Source organism: Poromitra crassiceps (genome assembly GCF_964638095.1).
Source record: "Poromitra crassiceps genome assembly, chromosome: 15".
Lineage (NCBI taxonomy): Eukaryota > Metazoa > Chordata > Actinopteri > Beryciformes > Melamphaidae > Poromitra > Poromitra crassiceps.
The window spans coordinates 5,995,504-6,017,583 of NC_139634.1; the positions used below are offsets into that span (position 1 = coordinate 5,995,504).

General features: G+C 45.6%; 1 protein-coding gene across 1 annotated transcript in view; it reads right to left on the reverse strand.

Moving 5' to 3' along the window:
* Positions 1 to 548: 548 nt before the first annotated feature.
* Positions 549 to 22,080, reverse strand: part of frmpd3 (FERM and PDZ domain containing 3) — a gene marked incomplete at its 3' end in the record, with an annotated part of 23,973 nt that continues 2,441 nt past the window's right edge. Inside the window, exons 4-15 of the mRNA XM_083651518.1 lie at positions 21,780 to 21,825; positions 20,655 to 20,759; positions 15,872 to 15,985; positions 11,710 to 11,841; positions 11,182 to 11,301; positions 10,168 to 10,304; positions 9,455 to 9,581; positions 8,935 to 9,024; positions 8,028 to 8,207; positions 7,180 to 7,315; positions 5,536 to 6,426; positions 549 to 3,364 (exon numbers count right to left, since the gene is read on the reverse strand). Of these exons, the coding sequence (XP_083507644.1) occupies positions 549 to 3,364; positions 5,536 to 6,426; positions 7,180 to 7,315; positions 8,028 to 8,207; positions 8,935 to 9,024; positions 9,455 to 9,581; positions 10,168 to 10,304; positions 11,182 to 11,301; positions 11,710 to 11,841; positions 15,872 to 15,985; positions 20,655 to 20,759; positions 21,780 to 21,825 (4,894 nt within the window). The remainder of the gene's footprint in view (positions 3,365 to 5,535; positions 6,427 to 7,179; positions 7,316 to 8,027; positions 8,208 to 8,934; positions 9,025 to 9,454; positions 9,582 to 10,167; positions 10,305 to 11,181; positions 11,302 to 11,709; positions 11,842 to 15,871; positions 15,986 to 20,654; positions 20,760 to 21,779; positions 21,826 to 22,080) is intronic.

A 22,080-nucleotide genomic window follows, 5' to 3' on the forward strand; every position in this document is an offset into this window, starting at 1 on the left:
TGTTACAACAGTTAGAAAATTCAACAAACACACACATCACCATCTAACCAACCGATGCTTTGGACGACCTATAATTCACAGAAGTCGCTACTTGACGAGTTCTCTGCAGTATTTTTGCCCAGAGCACACATTTATTATGATTTTTATATTTCTCTTAAATCAATATATTTGAAATATTATTCTCATGTTTTCTCCACAAAACTGTATATTATTTGCTAAGAAGACACAACTCAAATATACATTACATAGAAAATATTATATCATAATGACTTTTGAAGTGTGAATATTGATGCAAGGTGGTTCGCCCTGTATCACCCAGTCTGTTGTAGGGGTTCTTAATCCTTTGTGCATTCGTTTGTAGATCCACTAGGCTACAACAGGGCCTGTAAACATGGGATGGAACAGCTGCATTGCAATTTTTTCTTTTTTTACTGGGGATGAATCATTGCACGTCTTGTAAAAAATGTAAACAATAAATAAATAATGAATTTTGGAGCAGCCACCCACATTCTCCACTGTTTTGCTCACATCCGTGGTAGTTTCTATCTTTACTGGGCAGGGAGAGTTTTGATGGGTCTGGTGAGGGAACTCATGTTAGTGGTGTTGGTGGGAACTTGAGGGCTCACCGTCTTCGTCGGCAGGCTGCTCGAGTGTCCCATTGACTCCTCGGCCGCGCGCAGAAGCAACGTGTAGTTGATCGCTACTTCCTCGACTTTTCTCAGCAGCTGCAGCCTTTGGGCTTCTGAACGCACACCTCTGACCAGTTTAATGAAGGTCTGAGTCAGCTCACACAATACTTGAAAACTGGCCGAGACCACGGCGAGCATGCGAGAAGGGCTCTTCTCGACGCTTGCCACTCGCCGGCACGACCCGCGGAACTCTTTGAAGCGCACCGCCAGCTCCTGCTTATACTCTGTAATCCGCGAGGGCTGGAGACGAGCCTCACCCTCCGCTTGTGGGCTGTTAGCACACTGACGCAGGATAGCTAGCAGCTCATTAGCATCCAGCTGGGCGTTCAGGAAGCCATCGGGCAGGCTGAAAGTCTTCCCCTGTAGAGCCTGCACTCGTGCCAGGCTCCCCTCCAGTGTACCACAGGCTCTTAGGTCAATCTCCTGTGTCTGTGGCTCCTCTTCTTCCTCCTCCTCCTCCTCCTCCTCCTCCAACTCCTCTTCCTCCCCACTGCAGTCCTCTGCATTGAGAACCTGGAGAGTTTTGCTGACTACAGGCAGGGTACGCGAGTCCAACTGCATGCCTGGAAGGACCTGGAGGGGTATGGAGTACGAGAGCTCATCCTTCTCACTGCTTTCATCCGCTGCCTCACACTTCCTGTAGCAGAAGCAGAAGGAACAACATTTCTCCCGCTCGTCACTGTCTTCGCTGGGCAGGGTCAGCAGCACCTCCCCAGGCCCCTCTCGACCTTCACGTAGTAGCTCCTCTCCCTGAATGAAGAACACTCCCTTCTTCCCCTTCCCCTCTGCCTGGTGAGACTGGTGCGTGTGGACTGGCTCCACAGGGGTGGGGAGTCTCAGTCCTGTTGCTCTCACTCTCTCCATCTCCTTCTCTAGACTCTTGGCTTTGGGCTTCACCTCAGCGTACACAGGCGTGCTGGTGCTGTTATCCACCTCTCCGATGCTGTATCGCCTCTGGAGCTTCTGATACTGTGGAGCTCCCATGCAGTCCGTTTGGGACGTGCAGGTGGGCAAGCAGGAGCCATGCTCCCCTCTCGGCTCTCTGGACTCGAGGCTTGTCGAGCGTATTCGTGTCGTCTTGATCTCCAGTGTCTGAGGTCTCCTCGTACCACCTTGGGTATGAGGGGCTTTGGGAATTGCTGGCGGGGTCTTTGAAATATTCCTCTCTCTGCCTCTGTGCGGTGTTTCTGTAGTTGAGCCAACTGGTGTGTCGGGTAGACGCATACCTCTGCACATTCTCTTACAGTCACAGCTACGTCGCTGCTCCCTGGAGATCCCCGGGGCCTTCAGGACGGGGCTAGTGCGGAGCTGGCAGGCACAAGGAGTGCCTGAGGGCACTGGTGAGGACCCCTGGGGCAGATACTCTCCCTGCGATGACTTGGGCTTCAGCAGCTCCTCCAAGAACTCCAGCTCATACTGGCGGACCTTCTGCAACTGAGCCCGTCGCTCGTCTGTCTCTCTTCGCATTCTGGCCGGGAACGTCGCCGAGAGGAGGTTTCTAAAACTCAGAAAGGGAGCACGCTGAGACTTCCCCTTGCCACTGCCCTGCTTCTTCGATTCGCTGGTTGGGAGAGTGGAGACCTTAGCTCCAGAGGTGCTGGGATGCGTGGGATCCTCCAAAATAGGTAACGATCTCGAGGAGCATTTCTGCGGCTCAGGGTCTGCTTTGCCCTGGGAACCCTCAGCCTTACCCTCAGCGGCGTCTTTTCTCTCTATTTTCACAGGCATGCGAGGGGAATACTTGGTTTGGATTGGATGCGTGGGTTTAGCCAAAGTGGCTTCTGCTCCGCCCCCTCTCACCGCGTTATCTTTGCTGTTAGCCAACTGGAGGCCTTTGGCACGAAGACGCTCGTCGTCCTTGGGGGAGGATTGGAACACCACGACCTTCTGCACCTGTGGCTCTTTGAGTCTCAACTGAGGCCCAGGCTGAGGCACTGGGCATGTGCAGAACAGGTCATCGATTGGCAGAAGTTCTTGACAGCTTGAAGGCTTCACGGTCTCGCTAGAGGCATCTTGGCACATGTTAGTAGGGGAAAACTTGGCAGAGGCAGTTCTGTCCACAGGCAAGAGGATAGGTAAGGCTTTGTTGGTAGCGTCTGTATTAGGAGGTGCAGTTGTTTTCCCCTTTATGCCCTCAGAAAGACTTTGGCTCAGCTTATCCCCGGAGGAATTTGCTGACTTCTGATCTTTGCTGCCTTTGGCCGTCTGTGACATTTTAACTACTTCCGGTGACTTAGAGGGGGGGTCAGGGGTGTTTGCTTTGGTGGGCTGTGGTTTTCCTTTGAGCTCTGTCTTCTGTTCCGTCTGGTTAGTGTCTTGATTGGCCCCCTGCTGCCCCACAACACCGAGTGATGCAGCCCCTTGATTGGGGCTCACCTTAAAGGGAACAGTCTTGCTGAGGATGACTTGCTTGGGTGGACAACCAGCGCGAATCGGACCCACGGAGAAGGCCCCGGTACCGATGGTCTGCGCAGTGCAGCCAGGGATAGCCAGGGGGAAGTCGCGGCGGCAGAGGATACGCTCCTTGTTGATGTGGTGAGCCAGCAGGTAGGTCTGGTTCTGGTGCTGCTTCATGGCGGTGACCATCTCAGACATGTCCGTCAACTCGGAGGAGTTGGTCTCATGGCCCGAGTCCAATGATGACTCAGGTGTAATGGCGGCTAACACAATCAGCCCTGAAGAGGAAGGGAGCACAGCACATTGTCAGGGTGATCAAGAATCAATCAATATTAATAATACAGAAATAATCAAGTTATACTTGTGTTCTTTCAGAATAACATTAGCAGTTAAGTTTGAATAAATACACCTTCAGCACAAAACAATCGCAGTTGCAACTCTAATAGACTACATTGCTGTAATGATAACCCAGTGAAGGGAGAGTTCAGGATTTTTCACAGTCTATAAAAAAGTACAAATATTTTCAAACCAGAGATTTTCTTTCTTACAAATTGTCACCAGCTTCTGCCCAGCCGTTGCTTACAATGTTAGTGTACATCAATGGGGAATTAATGTCTCTAAAAATTATATCATTTATTCATACTATTACAACAACTGTGGAACTAAATTGAATGGTTGTATGCCCTGTTGAAAATATATCATTGACCTACAATTGCCAGTTGCCTTCTGGAGGCAACGGGGTTGTGAAGCCAGTGCTCTCAACCTTTGTCGATGGGGCCTTGAACACAACAGTGAAGCGCTACGTGCTACAAGGGCATCGCTCCTGCCTGATCCTGCGCTCTGAATGAACCCTCTCATAACACACATGCATATGAGAGTTAGCGTACGTGTACTGTGTGTGCTTGAGTTAGCGTACGTGTACTGTGTGTGCTTGAGTTAGCGTACGTGTACTGTGTGTGCTTGAGTTAGCGTACGTGTACGGTGTGTGCTTGAGTTAGCGTACGTGTACTGTGTGTGCTTGAGTTAGCGTACGTGTACTGTGTGTGCTTGAGTTAGCGTACGTGTACTGTGTGTAGGGGTGGGGGAAAAAATCGATTCACCTAAGTATCGCGATTTTTAATGTCACGATTTTTTGGATCGATCTTTTATTCCAGAATCGATAATCGCAAATTAAAAAAAAAAAAAAAAAAAAAAAAAAAAAAAAAAAAAATTTTTTTTTTTTTGGGTGCTTGCAGTCAGGCCACTCACTGAACAGCAGGCCAGGCGCCGCCTACTGGTTTACTAGTGGTTTTATTACTTTATTAGTTAGTCTGAAGTAATAATTACACTTCAGGGTTAAAGTGGGTGCATCTCATTGTAAAATTGGACCCAAATCTGGCTTCAAACGGCCCAAATTTCACGCGCGTTGGCCCATATCGGCCTGGCCTGCTTGGTATCTAATGCCCGGCCTGAATTATGATCCCAGTCCGCCCCTGTTTTTAACTATATCGCCCAGCCCTACTCATGATATATAATATACAGTCTCTAGTGTATGATTCAACTTTTCCCATGTTCTAATCTAGTGTAAAAAAGCAAACAAACTGAAAAAATAAAAGAAAAAAATAAACAAAAATCGCAATAAATCGTAATATCGAATCGCAATAATCGTAGAATCGCAATAATCGTGAATCGCAATATATATCGAATCGGCACCAAAGTATCGTGATAGTATCGAATCGGGAGATAAGTGAATCGGCACAGCCCTAACTGTGTGTGCTTGAGTTAGCGTACGTGTACTGTGTGTGCTTGAGTTAGCGTACGTGTACTGTGTGTGCTTGAGTTAGCGTACGTGTACTGTGTGTGCTTGAGTTAGCGTACGTGTACTGTGTGTGCTTGAGTAAGCGTATGTGTACTGTGTGTGCTTGAGTTAGCGTACGTGTACTGTGTGTGCTTGAGTTAGCGTACGTGTACTGTGTGTGCTTGAGTTAGCGTACGTGTACTGTGTGTGCTTGAGGGATATGCAAAGACTAACAAATTCCTTACTTCCTTATGTAATATGGCGATTGAATTTAAAACGTTTTCGAATGTCTCAAGAGGGGACTTTGTGTTTTCATTTTTTCAAATCATTTACCAATACACAGGATGTTATGTACCAATCCCTTGTGCCATTATACAGGGTGAGCATTCATACAGAAGCCCAACTCAGATCTAGTCCAATGTTTTCTGCGATCACTATGCAGGTGTTGTTGCCATACAGTGATAATATTAATTACCGATGATTTACTTGCTATTCCACAAGTAGACAGTTTCAACTGAGAGATAATAAAAAGCTGTTGTACTGTATTATTATAGTCAAAACAATCATGTGTAATGCTCAGTAATAGAAAATGTAAATAACATTTTATTGAATTAGTACTACTGTTAAGTCTGTGAGTAAGATGAGGGCCTTGGCGTGACTCAGACTGTTGACCTGCAGTCTGTGCCGGCTGTTGCGGGTGATGGGGGTAGTCTTCAGAAGCTGCCAACGCCTCTAGTGCCTGCAACGTGGACACCAGAGCGTCGTCAAGCTCCTGGGCATGATCTCGCACTGTCCTGGTGGCCACGCTATCAATCAGTGTCACGGGCACATCTTCCTTGGCCCGGGCCACCTTTGCAGAGGCGGCCCCTGGACTGGCACTGATTCGAGCTTTCCTCCCTCTCTTAGCGTCATCCTCATCTGAGCTGTTGTCCCTGAACCCGGGCGGTGGCGCTGCAATAGCAGGTGGCGGCGGTTGCAGCTTCCCACCTCCGTTAACTGGCTCCTCCTCTTCCTCCTCTTCGTTCCCCGGGGGAGGCAGGGCCATGAGGTCGACGGCCCCCGCGCCGCGGGAGGCGCAAGCGCTGGAGCAGTGTTTCCCCGAACTGCCGGTATTGGCAATTGCCGCTGATAGGCCCTCCGCCCTAAGCCTGGCTTTGCACGAGTCGCAGAAGTATCGTGCGGTCTTCTGGGACCGACCCAGGGTTTGGGCGCGACTCCGAAAACTCGCACTCTCCACTGCCGGGGTCTCTGAAACCCCGGCTATTTCCTCTGTACTCTGCAGAGTGGGGTCAGACTTGGTGCGGGGCCGCCCAGGGGGCTCCTGGGAAATGAAGTTCTCATTGATGTCGAGCGCCGTTTCGGCCTGCGTTTGGAGCTCGTGGAGTTGCTGCTGTTCTCGAAGGTGGACATGACACAGGCCTAGGTGCTGAGGCTCTGCGGGAACAAGGGCCCTCGAGGAGCCCGGCTCCCTGTGGGAGCCTTCCCTCTCGTCTCCTCGCCGCCCTCCACTTGACGAGCCTGCAGCCCCGGAGCGCGGATGGGCATGGTGGGAGCCTCTGTAATCTGAGGACAGAATTGTCAGAGCAGTGGAGAGGTTGAGGAGTTAAGAACTACTGGAGATAGTGTAGATCCAGATGGGAAAGCAGAGGCGACGGCTGGTGGTCACATGGGGGATTGTTTGTTATTTCAGAGATGGATGTTGAAGGTTGAAGTTTGTTTGAGGTTGAAGGGTTAGATTCTGGTGGAATGTGATGGAGCAGTATGATAGTCCTTCTTTTAGGTGAACTATAGGTGGAGACAGAAGATGTAAGAAGATCTGTGCATGCTCGAACACTACATGTTTGCGATTACAGTCCAAAAAAACACAAACAAGTGCATTGTAGAATTCCATAATGCTACCCTGTCTTGGGAAAAGGAAGTGGATAGTCCCATTCCCATGAGTCAGGATGGAGATGAGAGGCGAGGCAGCAGAGGGCGCTATGGGATGATAGTTCCATGACATCTGGTTACTGCTGGTAATGGATTCAGTCCAGACACAGATGGAGAAGCAGGTCAATGTCCATGTAGACTGAACATTTAATGAAGGTCTGACATGCAGTGTCTAACAAACAGAATACTATTTAGACACTGGAAGAAAGACAAGACTTATATGGCACTAAATATGTGCTAAGAATGTTTCATCTTGAAATGCAAAGCAAACAAGGGCCTATGACTTTTCTTATTAATTTCTTTTTTTTTAGCATGCAGGTGTATTTTGTAATCAGCATTTGTGCAAAACTAACCAGCAGTAGAAGAAGAAGGAGATTTCTAACATACCCGCCTTGGTCAGTTGAGACTGACCAGGTGTCCGGTGGTAGATGGTCCGTTTAGGATCCACAAACAGTTTGTAGTAGCCAGAGATGAGACAGGCAAAGTTACTGGCCTCGGGCCACTCCATCAGCAGGACCAGGGGCTGCGGGGGGTGGCAGGGAGGGGAATTAGGAGACTATTTAGGGGACAGGCAATAAGCATTGCCTGCTCTTATTGTAATGACATACCTGTTGAGATGAAACGTTATATTGTTGGATGATGGTGCACAGAATCATTTAAGAATTCATATCATTCGAATGTAACTCATATCTGTATGAACTAGAGCAGGGGTGCCCAAATTATTTCCCATGAAGGGCCAAAACTCAATCTGGGTGGAGGGCCGAGGGCCAAAACTAAACGTTGTGGAATTACATTAAAATGTATTGTGTTTTATAGAAAATTAACATTCTAAATCTAAAATAACATTTCAATATAATAATCAACTTTTTATCTGTTTGGTAATTGTAATAATTTGCAATTGGTTATATATATTTAAAAAAAACATCTGCATTTGTGGGGAGCTTAAACATTTAATCAGTAAACACCCAGTTAAAAACAGTTGTATTTTCCACCTTTGTAATCAAGAGAGAAATTTGACTGAATTCACAACTTGAAAAAATAAATAATTTTTTTTTTACCCCCAAATCCGTGGCGGGCCAAACAAAAAAGGGCCCCAAATTGGGCACCACTGAACTAGAGAGTTTGTAAGGGCAAGCAAAATGCACGTTTGTCATATTATTAAATAAAATGTACCGTAATTGCTGCAAGACAATGTGTCATGGTATTATGTATTTCTCTAGACTTTGTTCTGATACCTTGGCCTCATGGATGTTCACCTCCACCCGAGCCACTCCCTGGTTCTCCCGGTAGAGTTGGATCTTGGCGACCCGGCTGAACTCGGCCAGAACTGTGGTGAGGTTGTTTTTCAGATCAATCACATGGCTGATACCGTGTCGTGGGCCCACCAGCAGAGTTGTGGCTGATTGTTTCTCGTCCTGTATGAGACAAACACACGGTTTCCAACTAGATATTCACAAACACCAAAACAGGAACTATTTATTGTTTGTGTTTTAGAAATCCACTCCAATTATTTATAAATGTAAAATCAACACACACATATATATATATATATATATATATATATATATATATATATATATATATATATATATAAAATAGGCCATCTTTTTTGTTCTGCTATGACTACACTAATCCAGTTTCCAAGATTGTATAAGGAGAATGCATAGGGATAAGAGAGGAAGTATAGAGAGGCAACGTGACCGCCTACTTCCTGCTTCAGCACTGTACCAGAGATTTTCATCCGCCATTTATTTTCCCATAGACCTTTCGTAAAATGCTTATAAAAAATAGTGTTACTTGTTCAAACCAAACGATTCAGATATATTTAGAAACAGGAGAGACCACACATAACATTTCACTCAGACCAAAACGTTAAAAAAAATTGCGGATTTGAAGAAAAATATTTTTTCAATGTAGTTTTTTTAAGTTTTGGTCGGAGTGAAATGTTCTATGGTCTCTCCTGTTTCTAAATATAGCTGAACCGTTTGGTTTGAACAAGTACAACTATTGTTATAACCATTTTACGAAATGTCTATGGGAAAATAAATGTCGGATAAAAATCCCTGGTACAGTGCTGAAGCAGGAAGTAGGCGGTCACTTTGCCTCTCTATATGAGTTACTCTATATGCAAAAAGTAATTACCAGTCCAACAGTGTGGAACAGTAATCCACCAAAAGGTGGGAGGTCATTGAGCACACGCATGTACTGCAGCTTCCCTTGGAGAGGAGGGACCTGTCAACACAATGATAAAGGAGAAACACTCATCCTTGAAAAAGGCACCCTCTACTTCAATGCTCCGTGGGTCCTCCTGGGGGCACTGTTGAGCCACTGATGTCCCTAACACAGTCTTACACAACGGTCACATCTATAGCGATTCAGGGCTCATCCTAAGATAAAGCATTGGTTATCATGCACACATAATTGCAGAATACAATGAACTGAAAAACTAGCAGCAGCGTATTAGAGTTGTACATATTAATTCAACTCAAGTATATATAATTCAGCGTAGGGTTTGCACAGTTCCCCATTACCATTATGCTACAATATAGGCTTACAGCTGAGAGCAATAAAACCCACTGACAATGGACTGTCTGAATAATATATCAAAGTGGAAAACGGTTACAATGAACAATTAGTGTGGAGATGTAGTTCCAGTGGGCACCTTGTTGCCGGATGGTGGCGGATGCTGGTACGTCTTCAGCAACTGAGACAGTGTCTTACACACGTTCTTCTCCTTGACGGTTGGAAGCAGAGTGAGGGGAAGGAACGGCTCCAGGCCCCACTCTTTTCTGTGATGGAGAGCAAAAAGGAAAAGATGGCAGAAGAATAAGTGACAAAAAGACTGGAAGGGGTTTAATCAAAGTCCCTGGAAGATGTCACAACTGACAGGACCAGGGAGTCTTCCCGTCCCCACGGGGCAGTCCCTGACTCCCTGCAGCGACACTCGGCGAGCCTGGCTTCCATCCGCTCCCCCTCCTGGCTGGGAAAGACCACCCTAAGACTATTAAACCCCAACGGATCTGTTCTGCCTGTGTGCGGATGTGACAGCAGTTAGCAATTAGCTGCTAGGTTGAGGGTTTGAAGAGCTAAATTAGCAAATTGAGGGAGAGATGTAATTTCACAAAGCCAATGGATTTCTTTGTCTCGTAACGACCGAGGGAAAATGATCCTTGAGTAATTTCAGGTTTTAACACTATGGGGGATTAATTATGAATCATTTAGATATTATTTAATGAACACACTTGATTATGGGACTCATTGGTGTATAAGAGGTGAGAAATTGCTAATGAAGTAAAAAATGTAATACATCACTTTGGGTCTATATCATTTCATCATAAGTTCATTTGAAGAGGGCCATTCAGTTTGTGGACTTACTCCACGTGCTTGAGGGAGATCTTCTGAGTGGGCCTGGCCGAGGACACAGTGATGAAGATGTGGAGCGCGGCCAGTCGTAACGTGATGTCAGACTTCCAGTCCATGCCAAAGCGCTCCTTGATGACGTCATTGCGGCTCTGTGGGGGGGGGGGACACATATGATGGGGATGTTATTGCATTGTGTGCCCCGCCCGGCTGAAGGGAAAGAACACTGATGAAGATGGCAAAGGCAAAGTCAAATCATTAGCCTAATTACCAGAGGCACTGCCTCCACATTGATCTGAGTGTGGGGATGGCTGTGCTTAAAGGAACACTCTGCCCATTTTCAACCAGCTTTGTATCATTAGAACATCAGTAGTATATCAGAAAACTGTAAACTGTTTTGAAGTCTGTCATTTAATTTGACAGTTATTGAGTGTTAAAGTGTGGACCAGTGACATCACTGGTCCACACTAACTCAAATTAATAACTCATTAACTCAAATCAACTCTCAATAACTGTCAAACTAGATGAATGATGAATAGTTTGACAGTTATTGAGAGTTGATTTGAGTTAATGAGTTATTAATTTGAGTTAGTGTGGACCAGTGATGTCACTGGTCCACACTTTAACACTCAATAACTGTCAAATTAAATTACAGACTTCAAAACAGTTTACAGTTTTCTGATATACTACTGATGTTCTAATGATACAAAGCTGGTTGAAAATAGGCGGAGTGTTCCTTTAATGTGGAGGTGCTTTTTTGGAAAGCCTACAACAGTCCTAAGGCCAGAGTCTATAAACTTGGCTCTGGTGTGTAGCATCGTCCTAACTCACCTCTAAAATCAGATAGGAAGGCGAGGGCAATCACGATGTAATGGAAATGGTCAACTGAAACTAGCTCCCGCTTCTAATCTCTCTGATTGGCTCCCAGTTGGCACAGTCTCTGCTCCCTGAACAGAGAGCTCGCCAAACGAGATCATGAGATCGAATGACAATCGTTTTAAATCCCCCTCTCTAATCCAGTGCTTTTACCTGTATATAGAGGTACTCGAATGCCGCGGGGTCCCTCCTCAGGAGGTCCGCAGGGTCCTTGGGGAAGAAGCAGATGCGGAACAGACACTTCATCCCTTGGAAATAGGTTCTGTGCACCACCTGAGGGAACATGACAGCATCAGCTAGATAGCTAAGGACATCTTTGGCGTTAGTCACACATTATCACAGAGACTCTTTCCATAGAGGAAACAGGGTAGACGGTGTTCTGGACGAATCTGTCGCACCTTCTGTCACTCTCTGCAAAGCCCACAGTGAGTTACTGTATGTATAGAGCCCCAGAAGAGTGTCAAGGCCTGCCTTGCTATATGCATGATGACTACATCGCACGTATTCAAAATGCACTCCGGTGGCTGCCAATAGGATGGAATACCACAGCAGAATAGAAGGACCGTGTCAACTGCTATAAAGTAAAAATAGTAATGTTTAGACAGTTTTTCTACTCCTTTTATATGTCCTCTTCGCAGACAGTGTTGGAGGATGTGCGCTTTAACCACAAGAGGGTCTTACATGTGCCAGAGGCTGGTTCTCCTGCACCAGATGCAACCTGGGGTTCTGGTCCAGACCACCTGCCTCCAGCACCAGGGCAAAGTGCTCAATGTAGCGTAGCGAGAGGCGGTCTTGCAGGGAGGAGATTACATCCTGGAAGAAGAGGTATGCATGAATTAAAGAACCGAGTCATATTTCTGTGGCAAGAAATAGCTTTAATGCAGCACAAAAGAGCATCCGTTTTGATTTAAGTATGGAACTCAGTTTTGATTTAAGTGTGGAGCTCCATGCTATACTAGACAAGTTTGGAAATTGGAAGACCCCCCTGTGTATACTAATGTGTTTCCTATTGAGGCACTTCACTTTGAGTGACTATCCACAACACTGAGTTTGTCATCTTGTGCCATGCAGGGCTCCCATAGGCCGTCTGTAGTCTGCACACTGAATACATTCTATGGATGAAAGTAAAACGAGGCTGTCAGAACTTTGACATTTGTACTTGCGCAGATCAATACTTCTGAATGATGAAGAGCTTTTCTCATATCCTCCTTAAATGCACAGAGAACGCTGTGTGTGTGTGTGTGTGTGTCTCTCTCAAAATTTTGGTTTGCCGTATCTGACAGTACCCCAGGCTATGCCTGAGGATAAGATTTCATAATTTCTTTGGGTCTTCTTTGGACATATTAGAGGCATGGCTTCTGTTGCAGTGATAGGTTGCCCTAACCGTGTGTAGTACGTCTCAGTATGGCAGCTCATTAAGAGGGTGATTTATTTGTTTACTTGTTTATCATCCCTGTGGGGACATTTGTCCTCTGCATTTGACCCACCCTATAGACACTGTAGGAGCAGTGTGCAGTGTCAGTACAGTGCCCAGGGACAAACTCCAGGGGCCATATCTTACGCCCAGTGCCAGTGCCAGGGCAAGCGTTATCTTTGCTAGTTTCTAGCACTCAAAATCTTCCTTTTCTTTTTTAACTACCACTGGGTCGCTGAAACACATCCTTTGATGTACTACTGACCCAGTGGGAATTAAACAGAGAAAAATTGGCTTTGAGTGCTAGAAACTAGCAAAGATAACGCTTGCCCTTGCCCTTGCCCTGGCACTGGGCGTAAGATATGGCCCCAGTTCTTTTTGCCAGTGCCTTGCTCAGGGGCAGTGACAGTGTATATGACGGAGTATTAACCCTAACATACATGGCTTTGATGGTGGGAGTTAAACCGGAGCACCCGGCAGAAACACACAAACAGGTGGAGAACATGCAAACACCACACAGAAAGGACCTGGGGTTCGAGCCGGACCTTCTTGCTGATGTTTTGCTGTCTATAAACAATATCTTCACTCAAGTAATAGATACTGATGGATGAAACCATAGCAACAGCTGTCTGTGAAAAACAAGGATAAGCTCTTTTAACAGTATTGACCAAAACGGTTTACGTTAAATGAAGCCTGGGGAAACCAAATAGTCGATTGAAGGAGCCACAGAGTGCTATAGATTTTGGACTAAAACAGAAGGAAAACCTCTTCGGTTGACAAACAGTCTAATGGGCACACATCTGGGCATGCTATTTGACCATTGATTTAAAATCTATGGCATTGTTTTATTGATTTGTGCTTGTTATTATGCTGAAGTTCCATTTAATTAGGCTCACAGAGAGCTTTCTCTCTGTCTCCTTTGAAGGGTCACTCGGTTTCTCCTTTTCTCCCTCTCAGAGGAGAGATTTGTGGAATCTAATAGAGTGCTTTGAATGAGTCAGCTAGGAGATGTCAGAGCCGTCCTACAGGCTGATATAGACACAGCTAGGAGATGTCAGAGCCGTCCTACAGGCTGATATAGACACAGCTAGGAGATGTCAGAGCCGTCCTACAGGCTGATATAGACAAGTTTCCCAGCGCTGGCCTAGGGCGGCGCCATAGCAGCCTTATATGTCCCCGGCTTCCGGTTAAGTCCTAAGTGATGTTGCCAGCTACGACTTAAATAGAGACTTATTACATCATATTTTTCCGCCCCCTGTATGTTGAGTGTTGGTGAAAAAGAAAAAAATAGCAGACGCTTTCGTTAGTGTAGAGCGCCGTTTAAAAGCCGCACAAGCAGCATCAGTCCCGCCGGCCAGCGCTGGACCCGCTGTGAGGAAACACACAGGAGGAAACTGAAATGTCAAAACAGACATCCCTTGCTAGGCCAGTCCTTTTTTTAATTGAGATCATGCAACAAGTAACCTACTTCAGCCGAGGCCAGCAAGACGATTGGAAAGAAACAGAAGCGTATCTGCCGCCGTCAAAAGCGAAAGAGACCCGACGTAGGCTGTCAATTTAGGGGAGGTAAAAAGCCTTGTCGGGCGAATCAATCAATCAATCAATCAATGGCTCGCGCTTGTTGCCCGATGCTCGTATGATGAGGAGATGAATCAAAATGCTTACCACAAATAAAGACACATGGGAGCCGAGAACGAGTGCAGGAGAGCTGACGCAGGTGCCAGGTGTGGAGTGGGAGAGATTAAGGTGCGTAGCCTATTGCTGGAGATTCAAGTTGTGTCCGCTGTCTGCACTGACACTATCACTTATTACTTTTAGCTGCGTTGTTTTTTCATCAAGGCAATGTCCAGAAGATATGTCCAGAAGATATGGGTTCATGAATGTCTGCAAATGCAGATAGATAGGCTACAGTAGGAGCATGCATGCATGTTGTCTGTTTCAATAACGAAAGCGTCCTTACCGAGAACGACGTGCCGACCAATTATATATTCTTGCTGCGAAATGGCCTCTTAATGACAACACTGGAATAATAGCCGTAATATTCATTCACAACGGGAGATAGCCTGACTGTGGGTAATTTGATGAAATACATAGCGTTACAACATACCCAACCTACTTTGTTGCTGTGGAGATATTGGTACGCTTCGGGAGCTTTTGAGATAGTTCATCGCGTTACCGTCCACCTCCATTGATTCCTCAAAATACGCTATAATCCTGCCTGTAGTTACGTTCGGCCATTTACACATATTATCTTCCCATGTGTCCACTGTCAACGGGTGTGGAATAGACACTCTTTCATTAGACAGGAGACTCGGAGAATGATCCCAAGTTTGCATTTTTTCGGCGGTCGCTATGGCTACTACGCTAGTACGTTACGCTTCTCTGTATTCACAAACACCGGAAGAGACAGACACGTCGCGGCCGAGTCCCGAAGCAAACCGGAAGTGCCCAGGAAACTTGTCTATAGACACAGCTAGGAGATGTCAGAGCCGTCCTACAGAAACGCCTTCTTTCTGGCTTCGTTACTTTGTTGCTTTATGCCATGAATCATATTATCGCCATTTTAAATTCCAGGAAGTGATGGTATGAAGTTGATCGAAATTAGGGCTGTTTCTTCTATAGAGACACTGCATGAAACAGGCCACGCCCATCACGGGGGAAAGGCTCCGTTCATTTCCACACACCAGCGTAATTTTCCTTGAATTAAACATAGCTAAAAGCTGTTGTGTGGTGGGGCTGCGCAGAAAACAAATGTAAAAAATCGCCAGTTCCTGTGCAAAACAAGGAAGCCAATGACAATTGGCGAGAAGAACAATGTGGATCTAGCTGTCAAGGAAGTAAGTTGGAGTGTTCATCTTCCGTATATACGATATTTTTCTGCAACACGCAACCATGCACGTGACATAGGAGAACGCCAGGATTGGAGGGGGGGTTCTGTTTTCCCCCGTCTTGGGCGTGGCTTCTGAATGATGACGCGTTACGCAGTGTCTCTATTCTCTCAAAGCAATTATTGGATATTATTGGATGACATTATTATTCACAAACATGTGGGTGTGGATACATACATACATACATACATATCTACAAATATCGTAAAAATGACAAAAATACACTTGAGGGAGGCTTTAATGTGAATGGCGTTGTCCGTGGTGCTGAAGCGGTTTCTTAAAGGCATACTATGCAGCTAGTGTACCATACATACATACATACATACATACAGTTTGTAGGTACTGTGTGTGTGTGTGTGTGTGTATGTATGTATGTATGTATGTATGTATGTATGTATGTATGTATATATATTATACATATATAATATATAATACATACATACATAAATACATACATACATACATACATACATACATACATATACACAGTTCTCTAACTACAATTGCCTTTCACATGTACACAGTTGTAGTGAGTACATACCCTAACAGTGGTACGGCTATCAAACGTAAATGACTTAATCTGTCCATTCTCCAAGAACACCTTCAGCACATTTGGTATCTGGTGGAGTAGCAAGGAGTCGTCCTTGAGCATTGTCTGGAAGAGATGAGGGAGAGAACAGCATGAGAAAACAACTCAGACAGGTTAGGTCTCGTAAAGAGCATCAGGAATTATTTGTACAATCCAGTCAGTGTTGGGGGTAATGCCTTACAAAGTAAGGCATTTACTGTAATCACATTACATTTGTCTGTAATGAGTAGTGTAAGGCATTACTGTTTTTAATTCCAGTAATCAAATTACAGTTACGAAATCAAACACATTTTTGTCATTACTTGCATGACATAGGTTGGTTCAGGCCAATCAGAGGCAGTCGTCGCTCCGGCCGATCCATTGTGGCACCAACTTTCATAAGAGTTCAAGGCAGATGGGGACGGGGGGGGGGGGATATGCTCATAAGTAAGGCATTAGTTATTTTTTAAAGTAATTTGTAATATATTACTTTTTAGAGTAACGACCCCCCAACACCAAATACAGTACAGTAAATGTAATCAGTTACAATGACGGGTTTGGGCTTAGTCACTGAATGAGGAGCAATGGAGGGGCAGAGAAAAAACATATTGGATGACAGTTAATAAACGAAGGTGCCTTTATGACTCATGGAGCAATACTTTAATTGAAGTTGGGACAGTCCAAAAAGGAGCAGAACTCTGCCTTTAGGATGCCTTCCCCCTTATGCATTTGTATGAGGATCAAAGATGGGCTTGTTCAATTTGTCCGGTCCATTCATCCAATATGCTGCCATGCAGAGAAGATTGGATGGTGGGATCGAATGCATTCCCAGTATTAGAGTTGAGTGAATGGAGGCACAAGGGGAGAGGCCTGACTCAAGGTCTCTGCTTTCACTTCTAGTAAAGCAATCGTTGGAAGAAAACCTTTTGATACGCACTTCACTTCCTCCTGGGTGGGATGTGATGTGATGGGCACTCTCCCTCCCTCCCTATCTCTCTCTCTCTTCCCCCCTCCCCGATCTAACTGAGAGCTTTTTTTAATAAGAAAATGGCTCCGTACTGAACGTCGCTTCAAAGAACTGACGTCGGAAAAACAGTTTGTGAACAGAGAAAAAGAAGCTATCTTTATAAATGTGTGCAGACCCGAGGGGGCTTCCGTGTGACGCGCGACGCGGCTGTAGGAGTAATCGCCCTGCGGCCCACCTGAAATCCTTTGCTGTGTCAAAAACACAATCAATCCTTATCTTTTCCTTGTATGTCAAATGTTTTGTTATCAGATTGGATTCGTTAAAAAGAAAAAGAGCGGGGGGGGAAAAAAGGAAAAGCGACATCACTCGTGACAGTAAAGCGATGGGGATTTATTGCTGCAACATACAGTATCTCAGCAAAGGTCTTCAGTCGATATGGAGAGTTGTGTCCACACCAGATGCCTGGCAGGCTGTGTTTTGGGGGGGGGGGACATGGGCGTTCGGGCAGGCTCAACGAGTTGTTTTGCTCTTCTGCGCAAATTGGAGGGGAATAAAAGCTGAGTTATGAGCGAGCAGATCTTTCAGCATGCTGTAGGGAATAGATCTTTCAGCGTGCTGTAGGGAGGCCACACCAGTTTAGAGACACCACTCGCTCTATCTGTTTCCCATTACCACACGGCACCTTTGGCCTTGCCGAAAGGTGAGGAGGAGCCCGATTTGTGACATACGAGAGAAATGGAGGGTTATTATGAGAGGCGAATAGCAGCTAAACTTGATGGCCTCATCTCTTTCACGCTCCGTGTCGATAAACGTCAGGGTGTGCAGGCTAGTTGCCACTGATAAGCGTTGGGTCTTTAAGCAATCAATCTCTCGGCCCGAAGCTTCTTCTGATCACAGGAGGATAGACATGATTAAATGTCTTGCCATGGGTTCAGGTCTGGGGTCTATAGGGTATTGGATCCATACCCATTATAGCAACACCCCCTCCCATGCCCCCAATCCCATCTCTGCCCCTCCAGTGCCATGTTTTGTTTTTTAACCCCACGCTCTGCTCAGTGATCACCAGACAGAAACACAACCAGACAGCAGGAGGTGATGAGAGAGAGAGGTGCTCCACCCCGGCCCATTGCTCTAGCTGTGCTGTTGGTCTGTGCTGGTTTACAGGAAAATCTCTCCCTGTAACCAGGGCCTAACTCTGGGTCTGATCCGCTTCAGAGGGAAATCTGTGGCGTCGACATGTTTGATATTGATTAGTGGTTCTGTGTTGACTGCCAGAACAGAGTGTACGGTATGGACAGGGACGCTGGAACTCCTTTTAAGTAGGGGGGTGCTGCAAGGAAGATACTCAAAATGCGATGTTTTTTCTTTACGTTTGGATGTTTTTTTAGCCATATTTAGAGGAATATCTCCTTTTAAATGAACATTAGGATTATACTGTTGTGATGTCATTATTCAGTATTTTCTCCTTTTCTCACTCACTTTCATGTCACCACCTGCTCTCCCTTTAGGTCGTTTTACACTACAACAGACAGCAACACAGGCAGAAACACTGAACTCATTTATTATTATATTTTATTATCTTATTGTTATAAACCAAACATCAAAAATAGCATCTCCACCCTCTTTGCTTTGCTCATAGTCTTCAACTAAACCCTAAATATCGCAGCATAAAGCACATAAAACCCATTTTAATCATATATAATTTTTATTGACGTTGCAATTCCAATACAAAACAGCAGAGGGTGCTGCAGCACCCTAAGCACCCCCACTGCCTGTGTGCCTGGTAATGGAAGGCCAGCCGCCTGCCTGTCCCTCCCCCATTGGCTTAATCCATGGGAGACTTGGTGGTCCATGTGATGAGCTATTCTGTTCTCCACCTCATTCCATTAGAGTGCTACACTGTATCAATGTGATGGGAAATAGAACACGGAATGATGAAAGACCCAATCTTCCCAACTTGGATCTGTTTCACTGCTCCTGCCCTGTTCATCATCATTGCATTGCCTCCTATCTACACTACACCATATCCTCCTCACTCACGGATCATCGCTGCTCAACATAAAAACTCAAATGTCAACATGCATGGATTCCATTTAATCATCTGCGACCTTTTTCTGCTATAAATTAAACTCCTGAGAATCCTATCATACGTCTGCTACGTTTGTAACGTTACAATGAAATCCCTACACGGATTTCTTTTGAACTGCTTATGAAATACCGGTGCCTCTATATGACCTACATGTACACGAGCAAATGTGACCATCAGCTAGGAGATTGGATATTTCGTTATCGTTATTGGCATGCCTGCGCACCGCACCGCATAGCGGAGGAGGGGGGGGGGGGGTACACTACAGGGAGAAGAGAAGCTGGCCAGTCGCCAGGAAATGCCCGAGCTCGGCTGTGGCCTAGCGGGAGACTTGCGTCTTTTTTTCTTCTTCTCTCAAAACAATTGAAAACGACCGTCATGTTAAGGCAGAGCAAGGAGATTCATTTTATTTCACCAAAGATAACGTCGCACACAAGAAGGTAAGCTCCACTACTAAACTGGTATCCAGAGACCACACAGTCAACACGATTCTCTCTGACCAATCAGCCGTCTGCAGTGTTTTCTCGTCACGCTCCACAGCGCTGAAAAAGAGCTGGGCCGCGCCGTGCCGATACCAGCGGTGGAGATGAGCCAATACTGTGTGTGTTATTCATAAACTGCACAGATGTCCGTTAGTATGGTCGGCTCAGCGGCCTGCCAATGAGCTCAACCACCTGAGGAAAGGGCAAGCTCTGCCATGTGTTGGAGCCGACAGTAGCAGCCAAAAACAAGCATTTAAATGTTCCTAAGTGGTAATGTAACGGTTTTCAAAATGTCTGCATGTCTTTGAAAGGGTTTCTGTTCCTAAGTGGTAAGGTAGCTATTTTCAAAATGTCTGCATGTCTTTGAAAGGGTTTCTGTTCCTAAGTGGTGATGTAGCTGTTTACAAAATGTCTGCATGTCTTTGAAAGGGTTTAGAGAGGTGCAGGTCGATATGACATTTCAAAATCAGCCCAGAAAGCAATTGATTTGGACCCCAGGAAGAGTAGTCTCACCTTGGTGCAGACTAATGGGGATCCACAATAAACAATAAACAATAAATTTGGAGCAAAGGCTGGTACACTCACGACAGGCATCCACAACGAAGCAAGATGATTTAGAGAGGACACTTGAGGGCTTTTGTACCAAATAAATAGAGAGAGTGGGAGAAGGAGGAAGGAGGATGAGAGGAGAGCCATGTGTTTGCATGAAGGAGGATGAGAGGAGAGCCATGTGTTTGCATGGAGGAGGATGAGAGGAGAGCCATGTGTTTGCATGAAGGAGGATAAGAGGAGAGCCATGTGTTTGCATGAAGGAGGATGAGAGGAGAGCCATGTGTTTGCATGAAGGAGGATCAGAGGAGAGCCATGTGTTTGCATGAAGGAGGATGAGAGGAGAGCCATGTGTTTGCATGAAGGAGGATGAGAGGAGAGCCATGTGTTTGCATGAAGGAGGATGAGAGGAGAGCCATGTGTTTGCATGGAGGAGGATGAGAGGAGAGCCATGGGTTTGCATGAAGGAGGATCAGAGGAGAGCCATGTGTTTGCATGAAGGAGGATGAGAGGAGAGCCATGTGTTTGCATGCAGGAGGATGAGAGGAGAGCCATGTGTTTGCATGCAGGAGGATGAGAGGAGAGCCATGTGTTTGCATGGAGGAGGATGAGAGGAGAGCCATGTGTTTGCATGCACACGTGTCACAAAGAGACCTGACATGCTGCACTTACTGAGTCTGGGTCGCTGATGGACACTTGCTCTGAAAAGCGCACTTTAGGCGGGTTCGTTCGCAGTCGGGCCTTTTTGGCTGCACTTATGAAGGCAGACTTAGGTGACTGAGGACAAGAGGAGAGAGAGGAACTGTTGATTCAGCTTGAAAACAGAGGAGAAAGTGGGAGAAAAGCCTCTGCGCCTGCCAGTGCTAAAAAGATCAATGTTGAAGGGCCGGTTATGGCTATATACGCCTATACAAAAAAGTATGTATGTATATATATGTATATATACATACATATATGTATATATACGTATATGGTATGGTATGGTATGGTGTTTATTCTTAATCCCCGAGGGGAAACATGGTTTGCCACCAGAGCGAGTACAGATACAAACAAGAAACAGTAACATACAGCACAATAACAATAATACAGTAGAGAGAGAGAGAGCCTCACAAAGCAAGGCTAGCAGTGTTCATATATGTATATATACGCTATATACAGTACATGTTGCAAACTTGTTTGAAGCCTGGCACTCAAACAGACATTTTGTTTGAATGTTACTGCTCGGTGCTCTGAGCAGTAGGATGCTAGCAGCTAGGATGCTAGCTAGTACTAGCCACTTAAAGCTGTCGAAAACACAGAATAGACCTTTCCAATGAAAATAATAAAAGGAGCTTCCCGGTAGATATTTATGAAAGTTGATTACTGGGACGCCTCCAGGGCAGCTCAAACTGATCAACTTAAACAAGTTCAAATCAAATTTCACTCATTTCTGCTTTCATATAATTGTTTTCAGTTCGGTCGTTAGAAAGTTAAGTAAATGCTACGTTTCCCTCTATGGATCTGTAATCAGGTCTCATCATAGGTGTTTTTGGACGTGGAGCTTTTCAGAAAGGCTTTTTACCAGAAAGAGAAATGACTCTAATATATATGCATGTCCATGAATAGTGATAATACAAGCCGGGCACTAGAACACTGCGTGAGCGCTTACAGTGTTAGAACAGAATATATTTCTGTATGAGACAGAGGGTGGAAGGTGAAACGTTAAGATTGATGCTGTGTGTGTGTGTGTGTGTGTGTGTGTGTGTGTGTGAGAGAGAGAGAGAGAGAGAGAGAGAGAGAGAGATGTGCCCATTGTACCTGATGAGGCTGCAGCACAGTGAGAACGATAGATTCTTTGCAGCGTCTACGGAGAGACAGACAGCAGAGAGTGGAGTGCGGTTAGATAACACCACGGACAGCCATGGTATTTGGAGAGGTCCTCCAGTTTCATATCTTTTGCCACTTCCTCACCGTGCTTCAGCTGCTACACCACTGACTCATGCTCATTTTGGCTGTTGATGTAACGAATCACCGGCAGCAACAAGAAAGCGTTTGTTCCATTTTGAATGTACCCTCTCGTTCAACTCTGTCCTCTTTACATGCACATAGAGAGCCGCAG